The following is a 21,584-nucleotide window of genomic DNA, read 5'->3' as shown; positions in this document are numbered from 1 at the left end:
CGCTTCTTGCGCCGTGCGATATCTCGCGCCTCCTCAGAAATATTGCGTTTCTCACCTACACAGTATGCTTTGCCAAACTGCGAGTGAAGCCGAGAAACAGAAGTGTCATGCGCCGACACACGTATTTCCGGCTCATGTACTGGAAGAACGTTTGCCATTGCATGCGCACTTCTGTTTTTTTGGCTTGGCCCACAGTTGGGCAAATCATACTGCGCATGTGCGAAACGCAATATCTCTGAGCAGGTGCGAGATGTCGCACGGCGCAAAAGACATCATCCATGAAGTTGGACGGCGAGTAACAGCCGATGGGAATGATATAGATGCCTGAAACCACGCCCATTGGACCGGACTGAGAAGATTACCAGACAGCGAGGGAGAAATGAAAAAGGGTTTTCGGGAGTATACAAGGGGAGTCAAGGGGTTATATAAGGATTTAGGGAATGCATAGCAGACACTGAATAAGGTAATATTTTTAACTGCTATGTCATCAAACTGGTGACAAGTTCCCTTTAATAGAAGTTAAATATTCAATCATATTGTATGTGATTTCAAACTGCATCTGAATTTCATACCAAAATATTCATACATAATTATAAATTTATGTTTTTAGGTATGGATGTTGCACCACAAATGCTAGCAGAAAATAAAGAAACCAACGTTGTCTTAAAAGAGGTTCGAGATCTTCTGAAACAACAGGTGATTTCTAATTAATGCCAGTGCCATGATGTTATAGATGTAATGTTCCTAAATATTTTTCCAATATTATTGTTAAGATTAAAGGGATATCACCTACCAAACATAGTGATTTCAAATTTCTACGATATGCAATGACTATAAGGATTCAGGCAGTGTTGAAAGCCAAAGTACAGTACAATGCAGTCACTTTACAAGAATAAGTAATCATATGCTAAATAGTTGCAAACCAAACTTGTGTATGAGAACGGCAAGTTGATTGTATAAAAAATGATGGTAGTCTCACCTTTAAAACAGTAGTGCATGGTGCGATATGGATCCTGAAAATCAAAAGTTCAAAACATTGTTACCCTTTTGCTTGTCACTGCACTATTGGTTGTTTTGATACTGTATTTGGAGCGCCCCCAAGGGCTGTGGGGAACTCGGATCCGGGCCCTTCTTCTGTACTCAGTGGGGATGTCACGGTGGCTGACCAGGTCCGTGGCCCTCGGGAGGTCCGTTGATGAAATGGGGGAAAGGTCTTTAAAGGGATAATGTTCGTGACGCCACCTGTGGTATTCAGTCAGGGTGACCGATGCTGCTTAGGGGTCCGCTGGGGTGATGTTATGGCAGCTAGACCTTTGCACAGGTCAAGTATGTCCCCAGGGCTTCCCAGAGTATGGATAGTGGATGGTGGAAGATGTAGGGCGCAGTGAATAACGAGGACACAAGGTTGCAGTCTTTATACCTTTACTGAAGGCTTTAGCATCCACAGTCCAGGGTAGGGACCACAGGGTAGGCAGAGTCCGGCCGCCCTGAAGGCAAATCCAGAGTCCCCTTATCCAGGTGGAATTCAATAGCCTTCCTATGCGCACAGTAACACTTTAGCTCCTTACTTGCATAAGCTCCAATAAGATCCTCACTGTTGTTACTCCTCTCACTGTTCCCCGTAGTCGGATAGAACAAAACACGTATGACCGGTGACTTGAGACTTTGGTTAGGGACTCTAGAGACGCCCCGGCCTCTTTAAGGCTGCCACCTTGCCTCAGGGGTGTATAAAGGGCAGACAGGCAACTTGGAATCACCTGCCCTGCCGGTCTCTGAAGCAAGGCGTAGAGCACTTACTCCCTTGGTATTCCAGCTACCGGATCGCGCACCAGAAGGATGCAGCTTCTTTCGGCCACCCTCCTCTCTGGTATCCACTTGTTGCTATGCCTTAGTTTCCCACTCACTGCAATACACTTCTCTTCTATATCTCTTTCTTAGAATGCTGCAGGGGGCAGGTGCAGCTCCGTTGACCCTCATCCTCCTCAGACTGCAGTCTGGATCTGACTGGAGACCACTCCAGCCAGCTCGACCTGGAGACCTTTCCGTGTTGGTCCCCAGCCAGGAACTCCCTAACTTTCCCTCCAACTACCAGTTTTACCTAACTGTGAGGAGTGACCTAGTAAATAGACCCTTTGCTCCCCCTGGTGGCTGGAGTGTGAAATGTGTTGTGTGGTTGTGATACCTGGACAGAAGATCTCCTTCATTGCCCTCAGACGTAACATCACTCCCCCTGGTGGAAGAATAACATTACTGCAATGAACCAGGACTCTGGGGCGCTGCATATTCATATACTGACAATGGTTATGATGACATATTTATGTGCTGACAGTGGTTCTGGTGTTTTCATGTGCTGACGGTGATTCTGGTAATGTATTCATGTGCTAACAATTTTTCTGGTGCTGTAGTCATGGTGGTTTTGGTGGTGTACTGATGTACTGATGATGGTTTTGGTGCTATAGTCATGTACTGCTGGTGGTGCTAGCAATGTACTCATGGTCTGACGCTGGTTCTGGTGATGATGTCATGTACTGATGGTAGTTCTGGTAATGTAGTCATGTAGATGTAGCAATCTGTAATTTATTAGATTGGAACATTGGTTTCTAGCCTGCTAGAACCTTGTTTATGCATTCCTCCATATTCTGTCTCCTGTTATCGATCTGGTTTGTTTACCCATCCTGTTTGACCTTTCTGATCCTGGACACTGCTAGTTTTGTAAAACATACGCTGCCTGCCTTGACCACAGATTGTCTGACCATGTCTTTGTTTTACCCTTCTATACTTGTACCCATGCCACTGACCATCTGTTCAGCAGCTGCAGTCCCAGGGACTGCCCTGGGGTGGTATCTGGTGTTTTCCCTTCCCCCATGACGGCACACCTGAGAGAGGGGATCCGCCCAGCCAGGACAGGAAACCCTACTGAAAATAAAAGGGCGGTACCTCTCCCTCGCTTCAGTTGGGTTTCCTGTCCTGACAGGGACCCTCTTACTGAACACGGCGGTTCACTTACCCAGGTCCCGTCCCGGCGTGGAAGAATCAGGCAGCGCCTGTGCGTCGGGTTCGGGAGTCTGGAAGCGCCGTCCGCAGGTCCCCAGGGTCTCTGCGTCCGAGCGGGCGTTGAGCAGCATGGTCAGAGGGCTGAGTTCCCTTCCATGGCTGCCACGCCGCCCTCCCCTCTCTGCCGGCGTCCAGGTGCGGTGGCCGCTTCCGGGTCGCTCGTCTGACGTCACGCGCAAGGCACGCTGGGAATGGGCGTGCCCGCGTGACGTCGGGGGCGGGCACCGGATCCAAGATGGCGGTGCCCATGATGAGAACGCCGGACGGTGAAAGGGAACTCCGGCGGCACGGCAGAGAGTGGGAGGGGGTTAATTTGGGCACCGAAGGAGGCGGGGAGTGCAGTGGTCCCCCCATAAAAGGGGGTTAGACCACAGAAGACGCGCTCATGTCCAGAAACTTCACCATGGAAGTAGGACAACAGGAGCAGCAGCAGCAGCAGCCGCCTTCACAGCAGCAGCAGCAGCAAATGGAGCTCTCACCAGATGCCTTGCCGAGCCACCAGCATACCAAGAGCAGCCGCTCAAGTGGTAGAAACAGCAGTCGTTCTGTCCGGCAGGATTCGTCGGCGTCCAGGAGGGACGCTTCACGTGCATCTGTCCAGCCTCCAAAATCGGTACCCTTGATTGTCGGTAGTGGTGAGTGATCTACGTGAATGGTAACAGGGTCCATTTTTGTCTGTTTTGATCACTAGGGGTCCAGGAAAGCAGTTGGTAAAACACAGAACCGAGAGTGTGCCCTTTGTAGAAACCCGCTTGCAGTTCAGTGGCAGAAGGATCTCTGTGCTGACTGCTTTACTAAAACCATACAAGAAGAGACCCCTAATTTTGCCACTAGCCTAAAAGCCATAATACAGGCCGAAATAAAAGACTCCTTGAAATTGGCCCTTAGCGAACCAAGAAGGAGAAGCCGTAGGGCGTCCACAGACTCAGATGCCTCTCAGAGACAGGGGAGTCATAAAACATCCCGGTCTCCCTCTACCTCCTCGGCCTCTGTCCAGTCTTCAAATTCCTCCTCGGACAGTGATGCAGGGGGTCGTCCATGTTTCCCAACTGAGGACGTAGATAAATTGGTTAAAGCAGTTAGATCTGCAATGGGGCTTAAAGAGGAGAAGACACCTAGGTCTCTAGAAGATGTCATGTTTGGTGGCCTAGAAGAGAAAAGGAAACGCACGTTTCCGGTTAATGCAAAAATAAAAGCATTAATTGAGAAAGAGTGGAAAAAGCCCGAAAAAATTGGTTCCCTGCCCTCTTCATCCAAAAGGAGATATCCTTTTGAGGATAAAGACTCTGAGTCCTGGGAGAAAATCCCTAAGATTGACGGGGCAGTAGCCAAATGTTTAAAAAGATCATCCCTTCCGTTAGAGGACTCTGGTGTTCTCAAAGACCTGCTTGATAAAAAAGCAGATAGTTTCCTGAGACACATCTGGGAAGCCTCAGCGGGGGGCCTTAAGCCGGCGATTGCGGGAACATGTACGGCCCGTGCCCTAATGGTCTGGCTACAACAGATAGAAGATCAGCTGAAAAACAAAGTACCCAGAACTGACATCCTTGCAAATATTTCTTTACTACAAGGAGCAGCAGCTTTTTTGGCAGACTCTTCTGCGGATTCCGCAAGACTAACTGCAAGAGCCGCGGGTTTGTCCAACGCGGCAAGAAGAGCCCTTTGGCTCAAAGGTTGCCCGGGGGATTTGCCATCTAAACACAAACTGTGTTTTATTCCATGTGACGGCCAACTTCTCTTTGGGAAAAAACTTGAAGACATCCTGGAACATGCAGGAGATAAGAAGAAAGGTTTTCCCAACATCCCTAAGGATCCTAAAAAACCTTTTTTTCGGAGGAGAAGATATAATAGAGGTCGCCCCCCAGGGGAGAGAAAAAATTGGGACTTTAGAGATAAAAGAGGATTGGGCTATATGTTTAAAGGGCCCTCCACATCGGCAAAAAAATCCCCCCAATGACATTACGTCAGAAGTGGGAGGAAGACTCTCCCTCTTCTTTCCGGCCTGGATAAATATCTCCCCCAGTATCTGGGTCACGAACATCATCAGAGACGGCCTAAAAATAAAATTTGTCTGTCCTCCCAGACGAAACTTCATAATAACTCCTCGACGGAAGTCTCAGCAGGAACAATCTGCCCTAGAAACCGAGATCTTGGGACTTGTCCACAAAAAGGTTCTTCAGGAAGTCCCGGTTCAGGAGGTGGGAGACGGGTTTTACTCCCCCCTCTTCTTGATCCAAAAACCGGATGGTTCTTGGAGAACTATTATAAATCTAAGGAAGCTCAACCAATCCATAGAGAACTACACTTTCAAGATGGAGTCTATAAACACGACCATAAAACTCTTCCAACACTGCTTCATGGCAGTAATAGACTTAAAGGATGCTTACTACCATATACCAATACATCAGGAATATCGGAAATACTTAAGAGTAGCTCTCTGTATTCAGAATCAGGTAAAGCATTATCAATATACAGCTCTTCCATTCGGCCTGTCTACAGCCCCCAGAGTTTTCACCAAAGTGATGGTGGAAGTAATGTCATACCTCCGGTCCCGGGATGTAGTAATTGTCCCATATCTGGACGATTTCCTGGTAATAGGGAGGTCAGAGTCCCACTGCACTCATCAAGTATCAGTGGTAACATCAACTCTAATGGAGCTGGGTTGGATAATAAACATCCCCAAATCCAGACTACTGCCAGTAAAAATACAGTCCTTCCTGGGGTTAATACTGGACTCCGAGCGTCAGCTCTGCCTCCTTCCACAAAACAAAGTGGACAAAATAATAAACCTGGCCAGTACAGCAATACGTCAACCCGCAATGACTCTCAGAAAGGCGATGTTCCTTCTAGGCTCGTTAACATCGTGTATACCGGCAGTAGAATGGGCACAATTCCACCTAAGACAACTACAGTGGGAAGTTCTCTCAGCTCAAAGACTGTTAAGAGGGCATTTAGAAGGAAATCTATGTCTCTCCCTGAGCGTAAGGGATTCCCTAGCTTGGTGGACTGTAGAACACCACCTGACAATGGGGGTCCGGTGGAAAAATCCGGTCAAAGACATCATCACGACCGACGCAAGCGGTACAGGTTGGGGAGCTCATCTGAGATCTCACTCTGTACAAGGTACCTGGTCCATACGAGAAAAGAACTATGGATCAAACGAAAAAGAGCTGTGGGCAGTGGAGAAAGCCCTAAGACATTTTCTCCCTTTACTCCAAGGTCGCCATACTCGAATACTAACAGACAATCAAGCAGTGGTGGCATATGTCAATCATCAGGGGGGGACAAGGTCCAAAGGCCTCATGAATGCGTCAAAACTCCTCTTCCAACTGGCAGAACAACACCTGTTATCTCTGTCGGCACTACACATCAGGGGCATAGAAAACACTCAAGCAGACTTCCTTGAGTCGCAGAGGCTTAAGACAGGGGGAATGGTCCTTAAACCCCCAGATATTTCAGCAAATAGTCCAAGCCTGGGGCTCACCAGAAATAGACTTGTTTGTCAACTCACACAACAAAAAAGTCAAAAAGTTCTGCTCCTTAAATCCAAAAGAACATCCCTTCGCAGTAGATGCCCTACTAATACCTTGGAAGTTTTCTCTGGCCTACGCATTCCCCCCGATAGTGATGATCCCAGCTGTGATCCGGAAGATCAGAGAGGATCAGGCAAAAATTATCCTCATAGCTCCATTTTGGCCAAGGAGACCATGGTTCTCCCTTCTAAGGCAGATGTCGGTAACAGATCCATGGATTTTGCCAGAAATTCCGGACCTACTAACCCAGGGCCCAGTAACCCACTCTCAGGTGAAGGGCTTCCATCTGGCAGCCTGGAATTTGAGAGGGCGTTACTAAGTCGCCATGGATTCTCACCAGGATTAATCTCCACCCTGTTGAAAAGCAGAAAACCCATAACTTCTAGAATCTATGGTAGGACATGGAAAAAATTTCTTGACTTCCTGGGTGAACCATTGGGGGAGGTGGCTCCAGTGGGTCCTATCCTAGAATTTCTGCAAGCAGGATTACATCTTGGGTTAGCAACCAGCACCCTTAAAGTTCAGGTTTCAGCCTTGGGGGCCCTGTATAACTGTAATCTTGCCTCAAATAGATGGGTTTCACGATTTATAAAATCTTGCAGTAGATCTCGGCCGGTCGTTATCCCAAAAATCCCTCCTTGGGATCTAAATTTGGTCTTAGAAGCTCTAACTAAACACCCTTTCGAGCCCTTACAGGAGTTATCACCTAAGTTACTTACCCTTAAAACAGTTCTTCTAGTAGCCTTAACATCGGCACGTAGGGTAAGTGATTTGCAAGCCCTGTCAATATCCCCTCCTTATACTCAGGTTTTTGATGACAGGATCGTTCTAAGACCAGACCCGGCCTATCTCCCCAAGGTGGTTCAAAAGTTCCATAGGAGTCAAGAGATTACCTTACCATCTTTCTGTAGTAATCCTAGAAATCCAGGGGAACAAAAGTTCCACATGCTAGATGTGAGAAGATCTATGTTACAATACATATCTATGACTAGTCAGTGGAGGAAAGACCAAACCCTATTCATAGCCTTTCAGGGTAGCAAAAGAGGGTGTGGGGTAGCTAAAAGTACTATTGCTAGATGGATTAGGGAGGCCATTAGTTTATCCTACTCTGCGGGTGGCACTCCGGTTACTGAAGGCATCAAGGCTCACTCTACCAGAGCCATGGCTACCTCCTGGGCGGAAAAGGCTGAGGTATCAATTGATCAAATTTGCAAGGCTGCTACCTGGTCCTCACCCTCAACTTTTTTCAAGCACTACCGGCTAGACCTTTCCTCCTCTGCTGACCTAACCTTTGGTAGAAGGGTACTCCAAGCGGTGGTCCCTCCCTAAGGTTTCATTCTACAAAAGTCTCTCAGGTGTGCCGTCATGGGGGAAGGGAAAACACCAAGGTTACTTACTGGTAACAGGTTTTTCCGGAACCCATGACGGCACCTGTATATTCCCCCCCTTTTATCACCCTTTCGGTGTGCACTATTGTTTTGGGTGCTTTTTTAGTTAATATGATGTGGTGTTGGATTGCCATGTGTACTAACCAGGGGGGCCTCTCATGCTCTGAAAACCAACTGAAGCGAGGGAGAGGTACCGCCCTTTTATTTTCAGTAGGGTTTCCTGTCCTGGCTGGGCGGATCCCCTCTCTCAGGTGTGCCGTCATGGGTTCCGGAAAAACCTGTTACCAGTAAGTAACCTTGGTGTTTTCCTGGCAGCCCAGCCTATCCTCACCATCAGAGGCTCTAATAAAGACCTGGTAGACACTTAGCCATGCCTCTTCATGGTAAGCCCAGCCCATGGTGCAGTGTGTCCACTCCCACTAGCATGAAATTACATTCGGACCTTGACCCCACTGATATATCTGTACCCAGGGATCTCCAATCAAGTGTACAAGTACTGTACAAGGAGGTCTGCTCTCAGCATGAGCCTTAGGACCAGCTTATGCAGGCCATCAATGTGCTGGCAACCCAGCTGCAGTGTCTGTCCGCCATGATGTCCACCCTGCCTTCCGCTTCTAGCATGCCTACTCAACCCTACTCTGGACAGTGCGCCTCTGTAAGGGAAGCATCTAATGCTCCAGTTTCTGGTGGGACTCCAAAGCTCCAGCTTCCACTTTTGTTTTGCTATGATGGACACCCCAAAGAGAGCCATGCTTCATCAATCAATATCAGATCAATTTCATACTCCACACTCATCTTTTTTCATTTGGACCAGACCAAGATAGCATTTATGGTCTCTGTCTGGACAAGCCATGGACAAGCCCTGGTCTGGTCAAACCCCATTTGGGAGCATGGAGATCTGGAGACTTGCAATGTTTGGAGGTTCCTGAGATGTTCTAAGCAATATTTCCCCCCACTGTAGAGGGTAAACAAGTGGAGTTTCTGCGGATGGAGACCTGCGTGAAAACAGACAAAGTTTGAGAAGTTCGACACATCCAAATGGAAGTAGATAAAAGGAAAATGTCTTTATTGAAATTCCTTAAAAGCATAAAACTAGTTCAAGTAACACATTAAAATCTTCTCACCCATTTCTGGCAACTGTCCTTAGTCATAGAGTACAGCACAATGAGCATGTGAACGTATTTATACGTAAATGGACCATTTTTTTCTTCCCTTAACTTTGTGTTAATTCCCACAACCAATCAGGGCACAGAAACCATCCACAACATCATGACACAAGGTCTTCTGTGATTGGTTGCTGAAGTCACATGTCCCTGGCCATATAAAAAGCGGACATCGTTTTACTGGTGCCATTTGCTCAGTGTCAAAGTTCAGAGAGGTCGCTCCTGTGATAGTGCTGGTGCTGAAAGTGAACTTATCCTGTGTGAAATTGACCTTCCAGCATCGAAGAAGATTGTGCAAAAATTGCGTGGCAGTCTCTGGAAGCCCTATTAGCTACTCCAAATCATTTGTGCTAATACTTTATTTCAGTGGCAAATCATAAAGCCAGATTTCCACCTAAAAATTGTTAAGCCTACTATAGTGGTGCAGCCGCGAGGCCCAATTAGCTACTCCAAATCATTTGTGCTAAAACTGTGTTTCTGTGGCAAATCAGAAGGCCAGATTTCCACTTTAAACTAGTTAGGCATAACAGTGTTAGGCACACTATCTAAAAAAAATAAATAGTGATTGTTCATTTAGTGACAGGTGACAGACAGCTGTGGGCCTAATGTTGTGAAACAGCAGGGTCTAATTTTTGAAGGCTACTTACAACATGAGTGGGAAAAAGTCAGGTCATGGTGGAAGGGGGAATAGGCTTGGCATTCGAGGTGTACGTGGTTTAGGTGTTAAAGTGAATGAAAGCTCAACTGAACAAACACCATCAATTCATATCCAAAGACACTAAAAAAGTCTGTTACCGGCTGCCCTATTCAGCTCCCTTTCTTTGGCAGCCACATAGCGGTATGCCCTGTAGATGAGGCTCAGAAAGAGCAGTGCTTGAGTGGATGGCAAGCGCTGCATCAAGTGGCCTCTCTTCCTCTTCCTCCAACATGACATCACTCACCGTACAATCCTCAAAGGTGGCACCCCAATTACTCTAGTTTTCCCCATGTCAAAAATTACCAGATGCCCAACTGACTGTGGGGAACCTCAGATGGGCCATTCTGAAGAGCTGTTCACACACTGTATTTCATGGGCATCAGAGATATGCTTCGAAGAATCACAGAATCCAGAAGAGGAAGCATCTGCACCGATGTCCAAAGTTTTTTCATGTTGAATTCGGAGCCAAGCAATGTTGGGTCCCAGCAGAATCCAGACCCTCGTCACCAGACGTTAGCCACTAGGGGTGGAGGTGATCCTGATGAGACTGAGATACCAGGGGCGCACACATACTGCACTGTGGTGTCAGGGCAGGAAGAGGAGGAGGGTGACTCTCAGGGTGAGGAGTATGAGAAAAGGGAGGATGATAATAAGGTTGTAGATCCCACTTGGGGTGAACCCAGAGGTATGCAGCTGAGTAGCTCAGCAGAGGAGATGGAGGAGGAGGAAAATGAGGAGGTTACATTGCAGCTTCTCACATAGACACGAAGTGAGGCAATCATGACAAGCATTGCATCCTCAGCCTCAACTCTGCCTGTAGCCAGCATCAGTCGTGAGGGAGCAGTTCACCGAAATGGCAAGGGATGCCTGACCAGGGTGTTTTTTTGAGACCACAAAGGATGATCCAACACATGTTATCTGTTAAATTTGCAAAAAAAAAAATTCACTAGAGGCAAAAATTGCAATCATTTGACAATTACATGCATGAACCGGCACATGCGCGATCAACATGTCTTAGTGTGGGAATCTCACTGCGTTAAAATGCAGACTAGCGGGCCTCACCCACCACCAGCCATCCCATCAACCCCATATGCTGCTTCTTCCTCCTCCGTCACAATTCCAAGTTTTCAAATACAGGTCTCTGGCTGCAGAAACTACAATTGTTTACCCACCACAGTCGGGGTGAGTGAGAGCCGATCAGCTGTTACGGAAGTAGACATGACTGCTGCTTCTTTGTCACCTAGTACAACACATCTTTCACAATCCACTATAACACCTCTGCCTGCGCCTCACTAACAGTCCAGCAGTTTGTCCTGTTCTCCATACTCCACCCTCTCTCAGCACTGCAGCCAGCTTTTGGTCCTGCAGTTGTGGCCACGTAAAATGTTTCCTCCTACACATGGGAAAGCTAAGAGCTTCAACTCCACCATCTCCAATCTATTGGCCACGGAAATGCTGTCTTTCCACCTGGTGGCTACAGATGGTTTCTGAAAACTGATGGCCATGGCAGTCCCCCAGTATCAGTTGCCCAGTCGCCATTACTTCTGACAATCATGTCTCTGACAACATCTCCTGTTCTCTGAAAAAATCCATGTATGCCAGAGTGCATTTCACCACTAACACCTGGAAGAGCAAACATGCTGACTGGTCACTGTGTGACTCTGGTGGCTGTGAGGGCAGGCGGTCAAAGGGCTGTTCCACAAGTCTTTGAATCCCCAAGGCTTGCAGGACAAACTTCTGTATCTAACAGTTCGTCCACTGTTTCTGCCTCCTCCACCTCCTTAACCCCTTCATGACCCCAGCTTTTTTCGTTTTTTGCTCCCCTTCTTCCCAGAGCCATAACTTTTTTATTTTTCTGTCAATATGGCCATGTGAGAGCTTGTTTTTTTGTGGGACGAGTTGTGCTTTTGAATGACATCATTGGCTCATTTGGCCACTGGGTTATCGAGGCTGGGTGCACCCTTTGATTTATTTACTCTGGTTTATAATGCTAATAATTTAAGTACCAACAATATGTAGTTATGACCTTTTGGCCATTTAACTTTTAGAACTATGCCGGACAAATATGGGTATCAGGGATAACAGCATACAGCTTATTTGTCTTCTTTTCAAGTCTTATTTTTTGTGTCATTTCCATATTGGGGTTAGCGCATGCGATATTCTTTAGCGATATTTTTTCAACAATGTGGACAGGTTGAAGTTTACATGGGCATTAATACAAGTGCAATGTTGAAAATCTATTCTTTATAATATCAATGTGTTGACTCTGCAGCTTGCGCTGTAATGATGAGTTTATTGATGCGATGATTACTGTAACACATGCGCTGTATCCATGTCGCCACAGCAACGCAGCTCTGGTGACTGAGTGGAAGTATGTTCGACGTCAGGTGTATCAGCGCTTGTGCGATACTCCTTGTTTGTGTTATCTTAGCAACCCTGCTCTGGCAATATGGCTGATGTGTTTCCAGTGCGAAGGTTACCAGCACACGTGCTGTATGCGATTTTCAAAGGCTCCACCTTGCACATCACTGATACACGCTGTGTGGATACTTCCGGCATGGCGAGCTATACATCTTCCAGGTAAGCAGCACAGCTGCACCATATTTTGTAGCCTAATTATTTTGCATATAATACTGGACAAAAGCAGTGATCACTCCTGACGAAGCCATCGTGAGTGGCGACACCCGTCAGGTTTTACTGCCTTACCTGACTCCATGGGTGCTGAGCATTTTGGTGCTATGACATAGTAACATAGTAACATAGTTAGTAAGGCTGAAAAAAGACATTTGTCCATCCAGTTCAGCCTATAATGGTTTCATGATATTTTCCATGGGTACCTCTTAGGTAAATATACCTCATGGGTACCCCCTCTACAATCGTTTGGACTTAACCACCTATTTCTACCTACTCTTTATGATTTTTCATTCAATCTCCTTTCTTCATTGGGTCCTGTTTTTGGGCCGTAAGGATTTTTTTTGGAGCTCGCATTTTGTCAGCTGCTCACTGTTTTTGCAATTGAGTTGGGTGAGTCTGTTGCAGTGAGGGTAAAGATATAGGTGTCCACTATATATATATTCTTATCTTGTGAGGGATTTTGCCATGTAATTGTGATGGTATGCTGTTTATTAACCTTTATACACATGCTTGCACACATTGGAAGTCTGGTTCTAGGTTTAAAGCCTCATTATGAGCTTATGTTGTGTTTTGGCATGTCACATGTGTGACTCTTTTAATGTTTTTAATGTCTTTTGTGTGTTTTTTTGTATCCAATAAAATCTCTAATTTTAATGTTCATGTCTCATGGTCATCTCCTCTTTATGGCCTATATCTTTTTCTTTGATTAGTTGGTATCAATACAAATTTAGGCCGAGGTTGGATCCCATAAAAGATTTTCCTGTGGTGCCCCCTCAATTCATGTTACTTTGGTTTTAGCATATCGTGTACTCGAAAACGGGAAAAAAGTTCCAAGTGCGGTGAAATTGCAAAAAAAGTGCAATCTCACACGTGTTTTTTGTTTGTCTTTTTTTGCTGGGTTAACTAAATGCTAAAAATGACCTTCTATTATGATTCTCCAGATCATTACACATTCATAGACACCAAACATGTCTAGGTTCTTTTTTATCTAAGTGGTGAAAAAAATTCCAAAATTTGCTTAAAAAAAAAAATTGCTCCATTTTCTGATACTCGTAGCATCTCCATTTTTTGTGATCTGGGGTTGGGTGAGGATTCATTTTCTGAGTGCCGAGCAGATCTTTTTAATGATACCATTTTGCTGCAGATTCGTTCTGTGGTCACCCATTATTGCATTTTAATGCAATGTCACAGCGACCAAAAAAACATAATTCTGGCGTTTTTACTTTTTTTTTATTGCTACACCTGTAAGCGATCAGTTTATTCCTTTTTTTGTTATTGATAGATCAGGCGATTCTGAATGCGGTGATAACAAATATGTGTAGGTTTTATTTTTTTTTATTGTTTAATTTTGGATGGGGCGAAGGGGGTGATTTAAACTTTTATATATATTTTTTTATTTTTTCATATTTTTAAAAACATTTTTGTTTTAATTTGGCATGCTTCAATAGCCTCCATGGTAGGCTAGAAGCTGCTACAACTTGATCGGCTCTGCTACATAGAAGCGATGCTCAGATCACCCCTTTGTAGCAGAATTACTGCTTTGCTATGAGTGCCGACCACAGAGTGGGGCTCATAGCAATCCAGCATCAACAACCATAGAGGTCTCAAGGAGACGTCTGGTTGTTATGCTGATGCGCTGATGATCCCCGATCATGTGACGGGGGTCACCTGTGCGCGCATTTCCAGCCAGATGGCCGGAAGCGCTTGTTAAATGCCGCTGTCAGAGTTTGATAGCAGCATTTACCTAATTAATAGGTGCAGGTGGATTGCGATTCCACCCACACCTATTGCTGGCACATGTCAACTGTTCAAAACAGCTGACATGTCTCCTGCTTTGCTGCGGGCTCACCACCGGAGCCCACACCAAAGCGGGAGTTCTGCCCTCGGACGTACTGTTCCGTCCAAGGGCAGAAAGGGGTTAATCAGACACATGTTCCAACAGTGCAGATAGAATCTCCCCCACCCGTGGCTCACTGCAAACAGGCAGTGTTCAAATTAATATGCCTTGGAGATCGCAGTCAAACAGCTCAAGAGTTGTTGACAACTATCCTGGCCGAGATAATGGTGCCGACCTGGTGGTGGCCCTATGCCGTGGCAACCTCATACAAGTGCCTTGCATGGCTTACATCCTCCACTTTGTGGTACAGCAATTTCTCCGCCACTATCCTGACCTGGTTGAGCTGCTGCAGAAAGGATGGTCACTGTGTGCTCACTTCTGCCAATTGCACCCTGCAGGTCATTAACTTGCATCAATAGAGAGGTCTTCCAGCCTACCGGTTAACCGTTTGATTCCATCTTCCAACACAGTGGAATACCACTCTGTATATGTTGCAGCATTTGTGGCAGCAGCGATGAGCCCTGGTGCAGTATGTCCTTTTTCATAACCTGAGCCAACACAGTCCGGACGTGGTGCAAATCACGCTTGCAAAATGGGCACATGTGAAGGACCTCTGCACCCTTCTGCATAGTTTTGAAATGGCTTCAAAGTTGGTTAGTTCTAACAATGTCGTCATCAGCATCACTATTCCAGTCATGTACATGCTAGAGCACACTTTGAATAATATGCGCGAGGAGGTGATGGTCCCAAAGGAAAAGTTGACAGCAGATGAGGTTGTGGAAGGGATAACAATATCTCAAATTTCCGGACTGTCACCGCATAGGTGGGTGCTATGAGAGGGTGGCTTAAAGCTATCAAGTGGGGCTGATGCCTGACACATGAGCATCTTTTTGCTGCACTATCTTCAACACGATGCCCGTATTCTTAGGGTTAGAAATAGTGCTGACTATTGGGTTGCCACTCTGCTAGATCCAAAAGTAAATTTAGCCAGAAGCTTCCCCCCTGAAAAGGGATGCAAGCATGCTGGGGTATCGAAATATGCTTGTAGACAATCTTAAGAGTGGATTTCCCCCAAACAGCAGTGAGGCACACAGTGTACATTGTAGTTGTAGACGTCCAACTCCAGGAACTTCAAGGCGTCATTGCCAAAACATTAGCAGCAGCAGTGTAAGTGGCATTAGCAATTTCTGTGAGTCGTTTTAACACATTTTTTAGACCAGCTCGTGTACCAGCAGAACAGAGTACAAGTCTGTCACATTGTGAACGACTGGAGAAGATGGTGGTATCTGGAGCTCAATATCAATGCCATCAAGGGGGGTTGAACCCTTATACATTTTGGTCTTCAAAAAATGGAAGAGAGGCCTGAGCTCTCCTGTCATGCTTTGGAGGTTTTGTGATGCCCGGTAGCCAGCGTTCTCTCAGAATGTGTCTTCAAATGCTGCTGGTGGTGTCGTGATGCATAAGCGCATCCGGCGTTCCCCTCAAAGTGTAGATCACCTAACTTTCATTAAAAGGAACAAATCATGGATATCCAATGACTTTGGCACCCCAGTCGCAGATTGGACAGACTGAGGCGATGGTGTTGTTTTTAGTGTCATGTATTGATCTCATGTTATTGCAGTCTATGCCATCCTTGTGGTTTCTTCTGTGCCTGCTGTTGCTACTGCTGCTGATGTTACAAACTTTGTTTGAAATGTGGAGACTCCAAGTTGGGTCTCCATCTGGTGGGTTGTCTGTGTAAGTAGGTCTATCAGAAAGACCTGCGGGGGCAGTGAAACGCGCGTCGAGGTGCGCTACGGGACCACCATCTGGGGTTACACCATGACTGCAGGTAATATATGAGCTCTTTTTGGTGTATTTCACCTTTATACAAATACCTCATAGGCACTATACTGACGTGTCACAAATTACCAGCTTGGTTATATTTTAGGACAAGCACCCCTTAGGGACTTAGATACCATTATAATTATGTGTTGCCCTACTAATAGTCGCAAGTCCATATTTACTATTTAATGGACCATGGTTATTTCAAGACCTATTTTTGGACTATGGTGTGACATTCGGTAACAGATCTTCAGTGGTGAACTGTGATATTTATAAGCAATACTGTACAGTCCTGAGTGGATGTAATTGAATTTTGTTGCTGACGTGTCTTATTCACAGTCATGGTGGTGTATACCCTGGGTGGGTACTGGGCCCTATTGGTTTTCTCCTGATATACAGCCTACCTTATTTATAGGGTATTGACATGCAATTGTGTTTACACTAATAGTTTCTGTTATTTGGTGTTTATATATTTGATATGTGTTTGCTTAATTAATTTATACTTTTTTAACATATTTGTACCTTCTTTGTTCTTGATTGGGTATATGCTAACAGAAAGGCAGGCCTACACTTACTTTCAGTCAACTACCTATGTTACTCTCTTTTCATTTTTCAACCATTAGTAGTCTATAAAACTGATGTTTTTGCTATCTGAGAGTGGCTGGAATAAACAAAAATATATAATTGGTGGTGTTGCATGAGGTGTGAGGTCTCCCAGCTAAGAAGGCTTACACCGCTCCTTTAACCACCAGATCCTCATTAAAACTTCAATTCCAAGCTGTAAATGCTGGGTCAGAGCCTGAGACCTCATGCATGGCCCATGGCTGACTGCTGCTGCGCCATTTGTAAATTTTTACTGTGGGTCAATTGATGCCACATTTCCTGGTGTCTGCCCCTAATTTTATCTATTTGGGAAGCTTTTTGTCACCCCTTAGGGTATGTGCACACGTTTGGGTTTTTTCGCATTTAAAAACGCTGTAAAAATGCATTAAAAACGCATACATATGCATCCTATCATTTAGAATGCATTCTGCAATTTTTGTGCACATGATGCGTTTTTTAAGCAGCATGTTCATTAGTAACATAGTAACATAGTAACATAGTTAGTAAGGCCGAAAAAAGACATTTGTCCATCCAGTTCAGCCTATATTCCATCATAATAAATACCCAGATCTACGTCCTTCTACAGAACCTAATAATTGTATGATACAATATTGTTCATAGTAACATAGTTAGTAAACATTAATTTTGTTGATTTTTCGCGTTTTTCCCGCTATTCTATGCATTGGGAAAAAACGCAAAAAAAAAAACCGCACAAAAAATGCGCAAAAAGCATAAAAAACGCAAAAAAACCGCATGCGGATTTCTGGCAGAAATGTCCGGTTTTTGTCAGGAAATTTCTGCAAGAAATCCTGACATGTGCACATACCCTTAAGGTGCTGTCTGTGTTTGGTTTTGCTTCCCATTTAATCTAATGGGGTACGGGTTAGTTTGATGAACTGTTTGGTGAATGGAGGCCATTTCGGCGAATAAAAACCTTGAAAGGTTCGCTCATCTCTTTTCAACACCAGCCCAGGGCTTCTTGGCAAATATTGGTTGTTCATGGGTCTTCATCCCTCCTCATGCTTCCCATATGGGCAGATCTTGGGAAAGAATGATTGGCATCATTCGTAGGATGCTGGAGTCTATGTTTTTGGACTTTTAGACTCACTCACGAGACCTTGACCACTTTCTTAGCTGAAGTGTGTACTATTGTGAACTCAAGACCCCTTGTTCCCATATCTATGGATCCAGAATCTCTTGCTGTTGTTACTCCAGCAACTCTCTTCACTCAGAAACTCGGAACTGTTCCTAGCCCACCTGAAGACTGTGTCAAGCAACAAATATCAGAGACAATGAAATCATGTACAACATTTGGCTGTTTCTGGAGTATATCGAATATGGAGTACTTTACTCTCCTCAGAGGACGAAGAAAATGGCAACAAATTAAACCAAGCCTACAAGCATTAGATATTGAAAGATCAGATGGTGGAAAGAAAAGCATGGCCTATGGGACGTGTATCAAAAACCTTTCCAAGTGAAGATGGTAAGGTGCACAAAGTGGAAGTGCCAGTCATAAAGCAGGGTGACCCAAATCTTTCATTAGGCCTATATTGGAGATTATCATATTCAGACCCTTTAAGACGCTCATCTGATTGCAACCAAGAACTTGTACCATTGGATTACAGTGGGGTTGGAGACAATTTGGCTAAGTGCGGCTTCTTCAATCCAAAGATGGGCTACCCATTGGATTATTCCAGGAACCTGTTATGGACATTTTTCTACCTTATTTATACGTTAATGTATTACTGTACTGCATGCATTGTTTTTCCTCTTTCAGGATGAAGTATCCTTCAGTGAACTTCAGGAAAACACTTCCACTTCAAGACTGTTAAATAGTGTTGAGCGATACCTTCCGATATCGGAAAGTATCGGTATCGGTTTGGATCGGCCGATATTCAAAAAATATCGGATATCGCCGATACCGATACCCGATCCCAATGCAAGTCAATGGGACCAAAATATCGGAATTAAAATAAACCCTTTCTTTCCTTGTAGGTTCATTCTACATGAAGGAAAACAACTAAGAATAATGCCGGATGTATTTGGGGAGGTGGCGGAGACATTAAAGTCATAGAGGTTTATCCCAATCAAATAGAATAGCATGTTTTTTGTTTTTTTTTAAGACGTTCGGAGTGACAAAGATATTGACTATGTAAATTTTTTTTTTATTTTGTCAGATATTGATGTTTCACTATTCCACGCCCTTCCCCTTCTTTTTTTTCTTTTTTTTTTTCTTTTCCCACACTTTCATCTTCATCATCATCAGCATCTTTGACATCAACTTCTTCACCTTATTCATCTTCTTCTTCATCTTCTACCTATTTTTTTTTTTTTATTACATTCTTCATATTCATTTTATTCAACTATTATTATTCTTCTTATTCTACATATTCTTTTTATTCCACTGTTATTATTCTTCCTATTCTACTTCTTCATCATATTCTCATTTGTGACAGGCATTCCCGTAGTTGTTATCTATAAAAGTTTGAAGATTACACCTTCCGTTCTGCCAGTCACAAAAGTTACATTTGTCCGCGTTCAGTTTGGCCTGCAGCATCAGGCTTTATCCAGGGGCACCACGAGGAGGAACGGACTCACCCCCATACACTGCTTAGTCTTCTTCTGCATATAATTTAGATAATATCTTTTGCTCTGATATTAAGTCTTATGCTTAATGTTCTTCTGCTCTTTGTTCTGCAGCCTCTTGTTCTTCTGCTTCTCGGTCTTCCATGTTGTCGTCTCCAGGGTCGTCGTCTCCAGTGTCGTCATCTCCGCCGTCGTCGTCGTCGTCATCGGGGTGGTCTTCCGTGTCGTCGTCATCGTGGTGGTCTTCCGGGTCGTCGACGTTAGGGTCTTCAACTTGGAAATGTAGCAGAAGGTACAAGAAGGCTGAGAAAATGCCAAGAACCAGCTGATGGAACTGGAACTCGGATGGCTACCCGAAGGTTCAAGAGCCTATGGAACTACCGAGGACCAGCTGACGTTACTGGAACCCGGTTACTAAGCAGGAGGTACCCGTGCTAAAAAGCACTACCAAGGACCGCCTGACGTTGACGGAACTCGGATACCCAGAAGGAGGCACCTAAGCCAAAGGCTCTGCCCGGAACCAGCTGACGTTACTGGAACCAGGATGGGGAGCAGAAGGTACAAGAGCAAAAGACACTGCCGAGAACCAGCTGACGGTACTGGAACCCGGATGGGTAGCCGAAGGTCCAAGAGCCAATGGAACTACCGAGGACCAGCTGACGTTACTGGAACCCGGTTACTAAGCAGGAGGTACCCGTGCCTGAAAGCACTACCAAGGACCACCTGACGTTGGTGGAACTTGGATACCCAGAAGGAGGCACCTAAGCCAAAGGCTCTGCCCGGAACCAGCTGACGGTACTGGAACCAGGATGGGGAGCAGAAGGTACAAGAGCAAAAGACACTGCCGAGAACCAGCTGACGGTGCTGGAACCAGGTGGTGGACCCGAAGGCCCACAGGAGAGGAGAGAACAGCTAGGCTGCGAGGCAGCCGCAGTTACCGAACCCCAACAGTCCTACAGGGGGAGCTGGGCCTACTGGCACTACAGAACCAGCCTTGACTACCAGTTCACGCAGCCCACATAGGAAGCTCCTAAACTGGAGGCACCCTGGAGTTGGCTAACCCGACCGCACCACGACGAGGCAAGCATAGGTGTCTCAGTGAGCTTGACACAACCCGGAAACAGCTGACGGTGCTGAAACCAGGCTTGGCACGAGGGAGTACCTGTGACAAAAACACTGCCGAGAACCAGCTGGCGGTGCTGGAACCCGGATGCGTTGCCCCAGTGTGCAAGAGCCAATGGCACGACCGAGGACCAGCTGACGGTGCTGGAACCCGGTTACTAAGCTGTAGGTGCCCGCGCTTAAAAGCACTACCAAGGACCGCCTGGCGTTGGCGGAACTCGGATACCCAGGAGGAGGCACCTAAGCCAAAGGCTCGGCCCGGAACCAGCTGACGGTGCTGGAACCAGGTGGTGGACCCGAAGGTCCACAGGAGAGGAGAGAACAGCTAGGCCGCGAGGCAGCCGCAGTTACCGAACCCCAACAGTCCTACAGGGGGAGCTGGGCCTACTGGCACTACAGAACCAGCCTTGACTACCAGTTCACGCAGCCCACATAGGAAGCTCCTAAACTGGAGGCACCCTGGAGTTGGCTAACCCGACCGCACCACGACGAGGCAAGCATAGGTGTCTCAGTGAAGTTGACACAACCCGGAAACAGCTGACGGTGCTGAAACCAGGCTTGGCACGAGGGAGTACCTGTGACAAGAACACTGCCGAGAACCAGCTGGCGGTGCTGGAACCCGGATGCGTTGCCCCAGTGTGCAAGAGCCAATGGCACGACCGAGGACCAGCTGACGGTGCTGGAACCCGGTTACTAAGCTGTAGGTGCCCGCGCTTAAAAGCACTACCAAGGACCGCCTGGCGTTGGCGGAACTCGGATACCCAGGAGGAGGCACCTAAGCCAAAGGCTCGGCCCGGAACCAGCTGACGGTGCTGGAACCAGGTGGTGGACCCGAAGGTCCACAGGAGAGGAGAGAACAGCTAGGCCGCGAGGCAGCCGCAGTTACCGAACCCCAACAGTCCTACAGGGGGAGCTGGGCCTACTGGCACTACAGAACCAGCCTTGACTACCAGTTCACGCAGCCCACATAGGAAGCTCCTAAACTGGAGGCACCCTGGAGTTGGCTAACCCGACCGCACCACGACGAGGCAAGCATAGGTGTCTCAGTGAAGTTGACACAACCCGGAAACAGCTGACGGTGCTGAAACCAGGCTTGGCACGAGGGAGTACCTGTGACAAGAACACTGCCGAGAACCAGCTGGC

At 46.2% G+C, this 21,584-nt stretch overlaps 1 protein-coding gene across 1 annotated transcript in view; it reads left to right on the top strand.

Annotated features, from left to right (window-relative positions):
• The window catches only part of LOC138679350 (cartilage oligomeric matrix protein-like), a 674,654-nt gene that overhangs the window by 62,523 nt on the left and 590,547 nt on the right, over positions 1 to 21,584 (top strand). The window contains exon 2 of the mRNA XM_069767792.1: positions 611 to 696. Coding sequence (XP_069623893.1) covers positions 611 to 696 — 86 coding nt within the window. The remainder of the gene's footprint in view (positions 1 to 610; positions 697 to 21,584) is intronic.

Source organism: Ranitomeya imitator, chromosome 1 (assembly GCF_032444005.1).
Source record: "Ranitomeya imitator isolate aRanImi1 chromosome 1, aRanImi1.pri, whole genome shotgun sequence".
NCBI lineage: Eukaryota > Metazoa > Chordata > Amphibia > Anura > Dendrobatidae > Ranitomeya > Ranitomeya imitator.
The sequence above is the reverse complement of the archived record's forward strand: the minus strand, read 5'-3'. Positions and strand labels throughout refer to the sequence as shown.